Source organism: Aythya ferina, assembly GCF_964211825.1.
Source record: "Aythya ferina genome assembly, chromosome: 3".
In the NCBI taxonomy this organism is placed as follows: domain Eukaryota; kingdom Metazoa; phylum Chordata; class Aves; order Anseriformes; family Anatidae; genus Aythya; species Aythya ferina.
The window spans coordinates 12528185-12542471 of record NC_140298.1 but is presented as its reverse complement, the minus strand read 5'-3'; the positions used below and the strand labels follow the sequence as shown (position 1 = coordinate 12542471).

Sequence of the window (14287 nt, the reverse complement as noted above, 5' to 3'; positions counted from 1 at the left end):
GTTTTATGCACATACGCCTTCACCAGTGAAAATAAACACAACCTGAACGGCGTTCCCTTGCAGGTGTTTTTTCTTTGTTTTTGGGGGGCGTGTTTGTTGTTGGTTTTGGTTTTTAAATCATCCAAAGAGATGTTTACTCATCCACTGACCAGTGTAGAAATTGAAGCTCCAAGACTGCTTTGGGCTTCAGAACACTCCAAGATCCAGTTCTGCAATGCTGAATTAGCTCTCACAGGTATATGGTAGTGGAATCTTGTTTCTCAGTTCTTCAGAAGAAACTGTTAAGTTACGCAACAATATGATCCATTCTTAATTTATACAAATTTGGTCCAGAAATGTATTACCCTTACTTGAAGAAGCTCAGAACAAAACTAATTAAGTACCTCAATCACTGCAAATTATCACATTTATTTCCACATATGATGCATGTCACAGGGAACTTTGGTGTCTTAAGCACAAATTCAGCTCAGGCTGCTTCGTTCTGTGGACTATGCAGTTAACCCTGTCTCTGACTGAGCTTTACATCACACTGAAGTATTCCTAGCTTGTTACATCATTTTTTTTCCAAGAAACTCAGTGTTTTAAACTCCATCCATTAAGTTGACTTGAAAGACATTCAAGAGATGGGAGAAGTGAAACAGAAGGCTTTGCTCCTAGAAGAAATCAAGCTTTAAGTTGCACTGCAGTTCTATATCATAGCCCTTTTAAATATTCCATACCAAGGAAGTGACCAATGCAGCTTTATTTGCATAGTGCCATTAATATGCAGTACATCTAGAAAGGTCGCACCCCTGTAAGAAAAAGCTTTCAAATCTAAATTTACTAGTGTCTCCCCACCTAGCTCTTAATAAGGCTCAAAATGAAACAGATCACAGGATCCTTGCAGCAGCTTTGCTGAACACACAACTGCTGCTATTTTGTGGCGAATTATTCTGTCCCCTTTCAAATAATGAACCTTAACACTAAGTATCAGTGCTTGAAATGAGATGCCACCCTTCTCCCTGAAGATACTAACTAGCTCCAGCCATTTCAAAATCCTACCTTTGACTTCAACTGGCACAAGAACAGTAACTTTTCAAATGACCCCTAGCTTTTCGGGTAAGACAAGAAAATAGGATTCTGACATATCTTGGCAAGTTCTTCATCACAGACTTTAATATCAACAGGACAGGATAGCCTGGAATTGCTTGATCGGTGTATAAAATGAACATAAATGCACTGGTATTTTGTGCAAGGGCCAACATTTAGTGCACGGTAAATACATACTTGAATTAAGCCTGAAGACAAAGATCAGACTTAAAAAATATATAAAACTATACCAAGGCCTCCCCTCCTGTACTAAAACCACTTGCATAAACATAGAGGACACCGTTTGACTTGATAAAATTCAGCAGGGCTCCAAAGAAGAGGCGTTGCACTCATCTTCTCTCATCCTCAACTCCTAACACTCAGTTTGCAGTGGCTCTGATGCTTGTCACACTTTCCCTAAGCCAGTTTACGTCACTGAGCTGGCAGGAAAACAATTCAAAGTACAGTGTCTCTAAGGCATCAGTGAGTAGGATCAGCTCAGCTAAGGGCCTGCAAGCATTGTAGCTTGAGAACACAAATGCCTGGCCAGAAGCAGCAAATGGAGAGTAAGAAGCAGAGCCTTTTAGGCAAGTGATGTTGCACTAGATAGCTGAGTTTGTCTTCTTCAGACAGTGAAACAAATGGTATTTTGAAGGACACCTAGAGAAAACTGAGAAATGTGGCTGTACGGTGCAGTGAACAGAGGCACACTGTTAAACAAGGCTGAAAGTGTCCCAATCTGTTTTGCTCTCTGAACTTGTTTTGCAATCTGTAAGTTCCAGTGTTTGCTTGAAGACCAAGCCCATTTTTGGCAAGAACTAGCACTGCTCTACCTAGCACCCGTTTAGCTCTAATTGCTATACTTCTTGGAAGTTTTGTTTGGTTTTGTTGGTTTTGCTCTAATATAAACAGGACACTGGAGAGGATTTAGACACATACAAAAGGTGACCCACTGAACAGCCATATCAATGTTTATTTCTCCCTAGACTCAAGAAGTTGGGAGCACCAGCTTGCTACTCTGTATTCCTCCTACCAACATCCTCAGTGGCTTTCTTACAGAGCTCTTGGCAGATCAGTGAGAACTCAATAGCAAGCATTACTTGGACTGAGAGAAAGGAAGTCTTCATCTGCCAACTACCAGCAGCTTCTTTACAATATTCCCATATTTCCTATAACTGCAGGGTTCATCTTCATTTCTCCTCAAGCCAGCTAACACAAAAGCAAAATAGATGCAATCGCGGTTAATTTCTGCTACCAAGCATTCCAACTCCAAACAACCATGACCACAAAGGAATCCATTCTGTTCCTTAAGTGCTTCAAAAAAGCAGTAAAACACTGAACTGTTAATATTCACTGTGCAGATTAAACAAAACACGGCACAACCCATGACAGAAAGATGTATATGTTCACAGGAAGTCCTATGCCACCTTCTCCATAACAGCCAATAATTCAAAGTATAGTAGAGACTAAACAACAGCAGCCAAAAAACTACAAAGTAAGAAGGAATTAAGCTTCAGATTAGGCATTCATTAACCCATGACTTAAAAGGATCTAAGAAATTCTTGGACTATGTTCAGAGACACATTCCAAGCAGGCAACAGGAGACTTTCTCCCTTTTGCTGTATTTCAGTATCTCAGTAAACAGAATTAGTCCTCCAGGAGCTACCTGACAAATTTCTTTTTGCAGCAATTGATAAGCTAACACTACAACTTGACTGCAGGAGGCTGAGTCAAAGCAAGATCTTCCCAAACCACCACCTAGGTAAGGCCTTGCACTACTAGAAGGCCCTCCTTGAATGCTCTCCTTATTCAAGTTCTTCTCAAATCCACTTATATCAGGACACCAGTAATTCACTTCATGGCTGCAGTAAATGTATGTTGTAAAATCGTCACTTAAGTACACTTCTTCACATAGTAGCAGTATACTTAGAGGGAGAGGAAGCCAGCTGCTGTAAGGAAAAAAAAATACCTGCTATTTGTGTTCAAGTAAACAAATACAAATGTGAACAACTAAAACTATTTTTTTTCCTGCCAAGGAAAGTCCAAATTACTCACCCTGTTGTACATGTATCTAAGCATGAAGTCCAGCAGAAAAGATTTTCCTTTGCGGAAAGCTCCTGCTACAGACACAACTACTATGTTAAGATCTTTGATGTGCTCCTGAAGCAAGATTTTTTCCAATGCTTCTTCATCTAATTCAAAGTTATGGTCATCTTCATGAGCAAGAACAATCTGGATGGGGCGCGGCTTCTCCAAATCCACCTCGTCATCCGAGTCTGGCAGGGCATCTGAGTCAGGTAGGGCATCCTCCTCTTCTTCCTCCTCATAATGCTTACCTGCAAATTGACAGGTTACACTACGTTAGTAAATCAGAGATTAGGACACTAGACGTTTTTGTGAAGTGAAAAATCAAACTGGGCTTGATGATGTAGTTGGGAACGTGTGCAGACAAGATCAAGAGCCGTTCCCTGTCCATTTTCAAACCTGGCATGTCATCTACACTTCAGATTTCAGCATTCCCCAAGTTTTAACAAATCACAGAAGAAAACTGATTTTACAGCATCAAAACCCATTTAAGGCTTCTTAGGTAAAACTTGCATTAAAAACCTACAGGCCTTTTCTCATCTGGAAAAAAATAGTAGAAGTAAGCTTTTTTTGTCCTCTTTGGAACAGCGTATAGGAAGGTGATCATCTACAATTGTGAAAAAACAAATGTTTTCTATCAATTTTGGTAGCCAACACATACAAACAAGACCACTGATCCAGTACATTACCCCAGCACCACATCAGCAGAAGACTAAATTCCTAATTCCAACTCATTACACCTGTTTCAATTCTCAAATACAACACAGACTTCAGAGTGCCTGTTCACTGCTTGCAAGAGGAAAAAAGCTTGTTTGCACATGTAAGGCCTAACATCTTGGGGATTAAAAAAACAAGCACTGAAGCAGTTTCTGGCTTCATACTTTTCCTATGACACATTATTAAGCATGATTCAGTAAGAGTAAGTACCAACTGTTCCAACAGAGTTGAGAATATTAGGAGCTCGTTTTTTAGCTTTCAGTCTTTCGGGTCAACCCTTCAGAATCCATTCTTTCAGTAGCTGAAAGAACTACTACTCAGGTCAGATTTCATTATTGATGAATGATGAACTAAAACCAACATGGCCCTACAAACATATATCACAGTAGTAACAGTATTTTAATCTTTCTGACTTCCAGAAGTCAGGAGTTACTGGGTGAGAGGCCTTTAAAAAGCACAACCACACAAGTGTAACCTGAACTCTGCTCCTGTCCAAGTACCACAATAACAAAGTTTGTCCCAGAGAAAAAAGGAACTCCCCCACTGGCCTGATCCCAGTTTTGCTGTCGAGCTTCTGGAAGGGTTTTTGTGCGTACAGAATTGCCTCAAAACTCAGATTTACAGCTTGCCATGCTCTGTGAGAAGTCCACGTGCACAAACCTGACTGAGGCATCTTCCTAACAGTTACTCATCTGGGAACATCTCAGTTTCAGTCCATTGGACTGCTTGCCATGCCTACATTTCCAAGCATTGCTTCTGCCAAGAGAATGAAAAAGCCATTTCCAGTCACACGATGTACACAGGTGTGTTACATGGCCCCATGCTTTCTGCAGGAGCAGCTCAGGAATAGCATTTTCTTGCACTGTGTGCCACAAGGCACCACGGAGCCCACCACGGTTAGATTCATCCATGGTAGAGACCCTGCCAGCACCCGCAGGACCTGCACCAAGCCATTCCTGCCAGATCTTGCATCCCAGATCCCAACCTCAGCAAGACTTAGGAACAGTACTCAAACACAGCCTGTTTTGTGGATGTAATGAGACATTTGAGTCATTATCAGGGACTTGAAAGATTGGTAACACGGTGACCCTGGAGTTTTTCCAGCAGCTGTCTCTTTAGACAGTTCTGACAGCATTTCACTTTCTTGTAAATCAGAGGGGACGCTTCCAATCATCGTGTTGGTGCTGCTTCAAAGGCCAGCAGCACTGAACCTTTTTTAAAAATACATATGTATTGGTTTGAACAAATAAAGCTAGTGGAGAACTTGGTTTGAACAGGACGTAAACTGGAGTGTAAGCCCTAAGGAGCTAGAACCACACTCTAGCATTACCCAAGTGGGCGTGCAAAACAGCTCCTAGCATCACCCTCACTCAGTCTGGTTGACAAAGCAGGCCAAAAAAAATTACACCAGCATGTCTGACAAACGGAAGGAATAACTTTAAGAGCAGCTGTCAGCAGGACATCAAGCTACACAAACTACATTGATAGAGTACGGGTTGCCATTTCAGAAGAAAAAAAAAAAGATCTCACCTTCAGCTAACACTTTTCTATTCTCAGAAATTAAATAAGCCCTCTTTTGAAAAAAAGTTTACAAAGCAGGATTTGCCCCACATAGAAAGCATTCTTTGTAAGCCAGAAAACATAGGAGGCCCCAGTGAGGCACAAAGATTTTGACAGTAAAGAAAGCCTTTGGCATCACAGCTTGGAAACAAAGGGAATAATTCTATTAATAAAAACATTAAATAGCTCCAAGAAGAGACTTTTGAATTGTAGCAAAGTACACGCACCTCCGCTTCTAAGTATTCCCCAGACAAGTTCAACTTGGTTACTTAAAACAGCCTTATATTCTTTTATTTACATGTGTATTGCACTGATAGCGCTAAGGCATCAAGTTTGTAAGCTAAGGTAGACTGCAAAATAATCCAAAGCAACATCTGCAACTTCTCTGAATTGCAGCCAGACATTAACCACCTTTTCCTACCTGGAAATCATCAGATCCTTAGCAGAGCTCAAAGCAGGAACTTTAGCAACGTCCTTTTGCCAACACAGAAGCCTCCTCACATCAAGATACTTTCCAGACAAACAAGCAGTGTGATCATTTATCATTAACGATTTCCAAACAAGCAGATTCTCCCTATCACAAGCTGATAGCACTATCAGGAGCCTGCACAGGATACATCCATCGAAAGTCCACATCTTGTTAATAGTCTTCTGCACCCCTGCAGCTTATATAACTCAGAGGGGATAAAAGATTCATCTCCAGTCCCGTTCAATTCCCTTTATATTTCACTCACCAGGAAAAATTTGAAAGTAAAATCCAATACATCTAGCTGTGGGGAGAAAAGGCTGGTTTGGGGTCTTTTTTGCTGTCTTTGGTTGGTGGATTTGTGTTGTACTAGGCTGGCTAGTCCAAAATAAAATCATCTGACAGCTCCCAACCTGCCTGCAGAAAACGCTATCGTAGACATGAATCAAGCACTTTGAGGTTGGAGAACCACAGCGTTGACAGCTGTAAAGGAAACTCGATCCATCCAGAAGAGCTGATTTCCTAACTTCATCCTCGAGCGTCACAGAGCAGCCTTCCCTTCAAGAGATTTTGGACAGGTTAGGTATTACCTGGACAGATATCACACGAGGGTAAGCATGTTAACTGTGGAATGAGCACTAATGCTTGTCCCAGCAATGCTGTCATTGTATGCTAACCTGTCACTGGCTCCAAGGCAGGCATCATAGCCCTTTTGGCTCTCCATACATCTTCTGGCAGCTTACCCTGTTACTCTGGCTAGTTGCTGTGTCAGAGCACTGGAATATGCTGGAAGGCTTTCTAGAAGGCTTCAGTGTCCTGGGCAGAAGGATCACATTCCATTTCCAAGAACTACTTCCAGAGCAGTGTCTCAAACAATGATCAGGACAAGCAGTCCTACTTCACCTTTTTTTTTTTTTTTTTCCAGAAGCTGCAGAAGCATTACAGCAAGCCTGGATGTAGATCATATAAAAAAAAAATCTCACAGCACTGTCAAGGAACTGATGAAATTCAGAACATTCTTATTGACCTATACCTGATTGTTAGTAGGGGTGGATTTTTTTTGTTGTTGTTTCTCCTCCTTCCTCACCTGCCCCAGCAGTCATAGTACACTACTACAAATACAGAATTTAGGTGGATTTGTCCTAAAGCCCCACCTAAGGGCCACATGCCACTCTAGGTCATTCTAACAACCCAGTCCCAGCAAATTAAGTGTAAGAAAAACGAGGACAGAAGTGGCTTTCCAGCAGGATCACCCTACACCAGAGTGTTTCCAGCCAACTGGACGGTAATCTGGATTTGCACAGCTCGTGGCAGCCTCCCTCCACAGGTCTCCATGACAACACATCCAGGAAAGCTCAAGAGGCAACCAGAGCAGCACGATTCTGTTGCCTTGGGTGGGATTTTTGTTTGCTTTGCTGTTGGCCTTTTTTGTTTTGGACTTTCCCAAAGTGTTAAGTCTTCCAGTTCTATTCCAGGACTGGGGTTACAGCTCCAGCACATCCACTCACGAGGACTTGGTTGTTCCAGGGGTACGGCACAGAGCTGGTCCTGATGCTGGTGGAAATGCCCATGTGCACAGAAGACTGGCCCTCGGGCTTTCCGTACGCACAGAACAGCTCTCATCTATCACAACACATGGCGTTGGAGCTTGGAGAGCAGCGTGGCAGACCCAGAAAGCCATGGCTTTGTTTTTACAAGCTGCACAGCTGCCCTTTGAGACTCGTGCACTATTGAACGAATGCACTTCGGACTGCACTCACATACCCTGCTCCGGCCAAAGCTAATGCAGGAGGACTGTCGGCTGGACTCGTCCCGAAGTCTGCCATCCGCTCAGTCCTCATCCTGTAGCTGTTTGCTCATCACTCCTTTCTCCATTTCAACCTCTTCCAGCCTGCATCCTTCATAGTAGCAGTAGAGCTGCTGCACAATGTCAGTGGTGTGTAATCGCTTCCTGAGCCAGGGAAGCAGGCTAGGAGACACAGGAGAAGCAAAACCATGCAGCAAGGCACAGAAGCAGACAGACGGGAGCGGAAACAAATCCAGCCTCAGGAAGAAACCACTGGCCAGCTTCCCCAAGAGCTCTGCACTCCATCAGCAACTGCTACAGAAGGCGTGCTGCCGACACTCACCGGCTAAGTGTCCAGAACAAGCAGCATTTGTTGAAACGCTAAGCCAGGTTTTGGGAACAGTAACTGTCTGTGTAGGTACAGGGAATATTTTATCTGAACAAACCCAACTGAATCACCCGCTTCTTAAAGTAAGAGGTGAAATGAACAGAAGCTAATGCCTGCTTCCCCCAAAGGGCACAGAAGCAGCTGATGACCTATTTGCCCTGCAGTGTAAGAACATGGGAGTGAGAGCAGTCAGCTCAACTTGCATGCTATGAGATAAAAGAGACACAACCTGCTTTAAATGCAAGTTTCTCCCCCTAACCACATTCATTGAAACCAAATACCAACAGAGCTACCTTCAAGTTTCAACCCAAATACAGCCTGAGCTGGTTAAACACCTCATTCACGTTCCTTCATAAGAGGAAAGACACTAATTGCTGAACTCTGTTTTAAGATACAGTGTGTGTTTCCAATCAACAAGCCCCAAATGCCATCTAGTAATTGCTTCTCTGGACACTGGGGTTGACCCAGATAACTGCACACAGATGCAGCACTACACAGAAGTAAATTTAAGCCACTAAAAAGCAAATGGGATTGAAGACTCGCATTATAAACAGGCAGCTAAAGAAGTCACTTTCATTTAGGGTAGATGGCTCACCAGTGTTCCTTCCATTTGCTCTGTCACCAGGAGTTAAAAGAGACATGGGAAAGTCCAAGTCTTCAAGCTCGTAGTCTTAATAACCCTGCTTATATGGAAAGCTGCACTTTGCTAGGTGTCCATTGTAAATCAGAAGTTCTGTCACAACTTGCTACATCAGCACTCGGCATCCCTCAACTCTTTTTCCCAATGCTCTACAGAAATAACACATCTGCATCCTTACAAAGTGACCCAAATCCCCCCCAAACACACCCCACTCCACCCACAGTTCAGTCCAGGTCCCCCCACACTTGAATGGGGAAGCAAGCTGAGGCAGACTGCACCAACTCTCACCTATCTGGCTTGAAATCCTGCTGTACCTCCACACCCCGAGGGAGTTCACAGCTTCAAGTAAAAGCTTAAAATAAGTTATCATGAAGAAGTCACTGCACCACATCTAAATGCGATGCTTTCTCTCGGAGCCTCACCTAGGAAATCTTCATTAGGCAGAAAGACAAATTATTTAAATGTTTCTCATTTCGATGTAGTGAACCAAGGGGAGTGTAGGCATGTGTGAATTCAATTCCAGAGCAGAGAAAAAAAAAATAGGTTAACCTTCAAGCCTTATTTGGACAAGGTAAAAAATCTGGCACATCCGATGAAAAAAAAAAAAAAAAAAAAGTAGGTTTAAGCCACAAAATTGTCCTCTCCTTTCTCCAGCAGTCCACCTCCATGCAATTAACTCCCAGCAAGACCCATATGAAAGTTACGGGGCTGCTGCAGATCTTAATGCATCACTGCTTCCCTATTGCTGCCTAGCAAATACTGCCAAGTAGCTCATTTTAAGGCCAGAAATAATTAAATGTTTTGAATACTTCAGCTATAAATAGGACTGATGAGCTAAGTTCCAAAGACTTATTGGATATCCAAACAAGAGTGGCAGAGGAGGAGAAGGGGGGAGAAAGGCACATTTAACTCTCTCTGCTCCTTCAGGGCAATGGGATGTTAAGGGACAGATCTGGAACTGTTACATAAACTACTAGCAGAAGCAAAAAACCTGAAGCTACAGTTCTGCCAGGAAAAAGGAAAAAAGATATTCTGATGACCTAGATACCTACGAAGCATCATAACTGATCAGACAATAGGTCTGTCTACTCCCGAAGTGCTTTAAATTGCTTTCTCTGTTGAAGGGTCTGCATGCAGGAGCAGAGAGCTCTCCCACAGCCATGCAAAACACTACGCTGGCATTTTGCATTCTCCATTAAAACGAAGCCTCCCTCCAGCTTTTCTCTCCCCTTCAATGAAGAGGTGCAGCAAGAAAGTTAACCTTCAGATTGGGCTATTTGCAGTAAATGCACACAAGCAAGAGCACACCGATGAGCAGATGCTAAGGCAGGAGCAGCACAAACTGTGACCCAGCCCTGGAAAGCAAGCAGCAAAAAGAGTTTTTTATATAAAAGGACTGCTTTCCCGAAAGCACATCATGAACTTAGAAGGATGTTTCTCCATAGCTACAAGGGAAAACTTGGAGGGTAGGGATAGTGACAAAGCACGCTCCTCATCCTTCCACTCTGCTGAAAAACCACAGCTATTATTAGCATACTCACTGAAGAGCCTACCAGGATCTCTACCCACAATAAGGTTTACCAGTACTTTTCCAGCCCCCTCAAAGAACGCTGCTTTAAAATATGAAGACGAAGGTAGATGGAAGTACTACAAGGCCTTCTCCTCACCCTTAAGGTCGTTGCTCACCCAAGAAAATCCAGCTGATATTTTCTAATTGTTTTAGTGCATAACTGCAGCTTACATACTTTGTATGCACTTCCCACATGTCAGCAACCAAGAGAATGACCAGCTATCCCAAACCACGGTTTGGAGTGAGGAGAACAGGGAGATAGGAACAAGGTGGGAGATGCCAACTGCAATTATCCCACGTTTGATCTTTAGATTAGTAGCCAGAACAGCTTTAGACACCCTGCTGCATCTGTTCTGTGGCCACAGGCTCAAGCAAGTGCTGAGTTTTGCTACACAGGGAGACATGCTGGAGGGCAAGTTTCCATATTCACTTCCAGGATAAACAAGCTGTCAGTCAGGAACATCAACAGGTTTGAGGAAAAGAGCAAGTCAGGAGGCTTCTTCTGTATCAGGCCATGCTCTCATCTGAAGCTTCCAAGCAAAGTGCTCTTCTAGCCTAGCCTTCAGCCTGCATCCAGTTTCCTGCCTCCCCTGAAATACCTGCAGCTTAGACAGCCTCCATCCAGCTTTTCCAGCACTGTACTCCATAATTGTATTAGTTTTCCAGATTTAATTTCAGAGGTAAGAGCAGTGCAGGGAGAGATTGTGTTTCCATTAAGAAACTGCCTTCTCTAGATCATGTAACCAGCAGAGCTGACACAGTAACTACCTGCAGACATCTTCATGGATGATTTTGGTCCCTTCCTCCTCTCTCTTCCGAGGAAAATGGTTAGCCTGGCAGTGTCAGTAACACACACACAGTTTTCCTCGGTCATGCTTCCCTTTCACGTGCACAGCAGAGGGAAACACAGCACATACAAACAAAACAGCGCCCAGAACACCGAGAAGCAAAACAGGAAGAGGCGAAGCCGACCACACAAATCACATCTCGGGGATAACTGAAACAAAAAGAAAGTCACACCTTGCGTGCGGTGCTTTCATCGGGGCTGAAGGAAGAAATTGTTTTCATGGGGTTACACCACGAGCAGTTTTCCCCGTAGTCCCTGCTGCTAACCACTAACCTGCAACTGACCCACGCAACACCTAACCGAGCCCACACCGTTCACAACCCCGCACCCGCTCCCCACCATTTCCACATCTCTGCCAGGCAGAAGTCCCTTGCAAAGACACCAGCTCAAAGTGCATCTTTTCTGCCAACGGGACGGTGCCAGGAACTGCCTCCTCCCTCCCCAAGGCTGCTCCAGCAGCACAGCCGAGGTTTAAGCTCCCCCTCACACAAGGGCTCTCCCACTCCTTCCCATTCGCAGCCCCACGCAGCACCACGCTGCCTTCCCTGCTAATTTTGCAACGCATCCAGCGCTGCTGAGAGCCAAGCCAATTAAAAAAAAAAAAAAAAACACCCCAGCAGAAAAAGCAATCCAATACGAATCGTTTTCTACGAGCTCTATCAGTTCTGTAAGAGTCCAACAAGCACCAGAGGTGAAGACAGGCAAAGTGGAGCCACGCAACTGCATTATCTGACCCCAGGGCATAGGGTAAATTCATCTGTACTGCTGAACAGCACAGGACTGCTGCCCTCTGCGTTGGCACCACTGTCCTTGGTCCAGGCACAAACTTATCTTGAACAAACACGCACACGAGATGATGCGGTGTGCACCCCGCAGCCTCTGAAACAGCTGCACCAGCACAAACGAGGGGGAGGCACAAGATGCTTGACTCAGCACCGGTGCCAAAAGAAACATTTGGCTTTGTTAACTACCAGCCAGGCAAGCTGGAAAACTTCTCCAGAGCCCCCGAACACACAAGTACAGCTAAGGAGTGCGTTCATGTGGGGACTGACCGAGCGATATGTGATAACTCTGCGAAGATGGGGAGACAACTGGGCTGTAACTGGATCAGACGGTGTGTTGCCAAGGATTTGTCTAGATGTGAAAGAGCTCAGATTTAGGTAGGGTTAGCCAGCACACTTGTTAACCTTCACTTAACAAGGTCTCCTTCCTCTGCAAACGCAGGTTAACACCAGCTTTAGTTTTGTCAGGAGTGGGTAACTGGTGGCAAGACCTTGAGCTTAGCACAGGCCCTCCTGTGCTAGAGGAGAGTTCCCTTGGACACTCCTACTGAAAATACTGTACCTATTCAGAGATCTCTGCTGAGTCTTGGTTTCAAAAATCACAGCAGTTAATTTGTCACATGGGCGCTGTAAAACTCTCCCACTTCAGTAGCTCAGTTCCACGCTACAAGCACCTTTGCATCAGTCCAAAGGGCTCAACGCTTACCTAATCTTCTTTAGCATCATTCATGGCCCTTGTTAATACAGCAGCCTCAAACAGCATTAATAAGTCTTCACTTTTTTTTTTTAGCCAGCACTTTCCTGGAACAGCAAATGCCATTGTTACCTGTGTGCTAACAGTCTAGCCTTGTGGGGAGCACAGCACTGAGGAAAAGAGGGAATAATCCCAGATTTAAGGAGCAGAGAGAAGGGAAACAGGTTACTACTGGTATTTACCTCAAGCTCTCAGTGCCAATCCAACTACTTTTCTGCAGGACAGCACATCGTATGCTTAATCTACAAGTGCTTTAATTGCCACCTCGCACTTGGGTACAGGAAGAAAATATGCAACTGTCTGAAAACTATGTTTAATCCTCCTGCAGCCAACGGATTTGTCTTTGTAGACCCCATGCAGTGATCTCAGTCTGTGGGTGCCAGAAGTCTTTCTTCTCAGTGTATTGAGGATAAACCCTGGGGATAAGGCCAAGTTTACAAGATGAACCCAAACAAAGATAGCGGTGTGCTGCTTTGTAAAGCTCCCCAAAGCTTAATCTGGTCAGTTCTAGGGCACTACAGAAATGAGAAGTCAACAAGGGTTTAGACCAAACGGCTCGGTTTGATATTTGCTTAATGCAACAGTGATATGTCTGCAACTCAAAGTACTTACACCCAATGTTATTCTTAGTCTCAGTGTAGCACAAGCCAACTTCCAACCTCTTTAAATGTAGTAGACTGCATTTTAAGGGTCTTCCAAATAAGCGGGACTCTCAGTAGCACCTGAAGGTTCCACAAGGAGTTATTCAAATCTGCTATCCTAGTGTTCACAGTGAACAGCATTTATTCTTCTATTGCTATTTAACTTCATTTTTTTCAGAAGTTGCTTCTTTTAATGCTCCTATCACCATTATTTTATTTGGAAAGATTCTTTCCCTTTTTAAATCTCAGAACAGGATGTACGATAGATTTCCAATAGCCACTTATTTCTACAGTACTATTAGATGTAGAAAATACCCCAGTTCCGTGCCCCAACACCCGAAAGCACTGCTTACTGCACTTTTCCAAACAATTTCCGTACTAAGAAGCCTGACACGGTAGCATTTAGAAACATTTCCTTTTAAGTATTTTGTGCTGCATTCCCGCCCTTATCCCCATGACAAGCTTAAGACTTTGTTGCTTGGAAGATATGTGATAACGCCTCAAGGGCAGCTTTCAGCCCTTGTTTGGAGTCACACTGCTGTCATTACCAAGAACAATCCCCTAGTATTAGTTTAGAACTGCAAAGCATTCAAGAAAACACTCCAATTAAAAGCAAGATGACTTCTGAAATTATTTTTCTTGTATCAAGAACCTTTAAGGTTGCTTTCTACACCGGTATTTTCCCTGCTATTCTATGTTTGTGCAATAGAAGTAAAGGAAGCCGAGCTGCTGCCTCCATGCCCAGCAGTTCAAGTGAATGCTCCTCTCCTGAAATCACTACAGTAATGACTGCCATATTAGGCAGAGGATTTACACATGCTTTCATTTCTCCCCATTATTTAAGGTTCTGCACATAGATCACAGCACAGAGATCAAGGTAAACAAACAGCCACAAGCCAAAACCAGAAGACCCTTACACCTACCTCTGTGGCTGAAAATGCAGAAAGGGGTGGGGAAGGGAGGGAAACAGGACAAAGCATACA

At 43.8% G+C, this 14287-nt stretch overlaps 1 protein-coding gene across 17 annotated transcripts in view; it reads right to left on the bottom strand.

Moving 5' to 3' along the window:
• ATL2 (atlastin GTPase 2) overlaps positions 1 to 14287 on the bottom strand; it is a 41453-nt gene that overhangs the window by 19026 nt on the left and 8140 nt on the right. For 10 of the 17 annotated variants that reach the window (XM_084515461.1, XM_084515473.1, XM_084515459.1 and 7 more), the window contains one exon: positions 3124 to 3404. In XM_084515461.1, the coding sequence (XP_084371587.1) occupies positions 3124 to 3404 (281 nt within the window). Of the gene's footprint in view, positions 1 to 3123; positions 3405 to 6164; positions 6455 to 6573; positions 6847 to 14287 lie in introns of those variants that run through there. The other 7 variants (XM_084515466.1, XM_084515457.1, XM_084515464.1 and 4 more) reach the window with 5 other exon arrangements.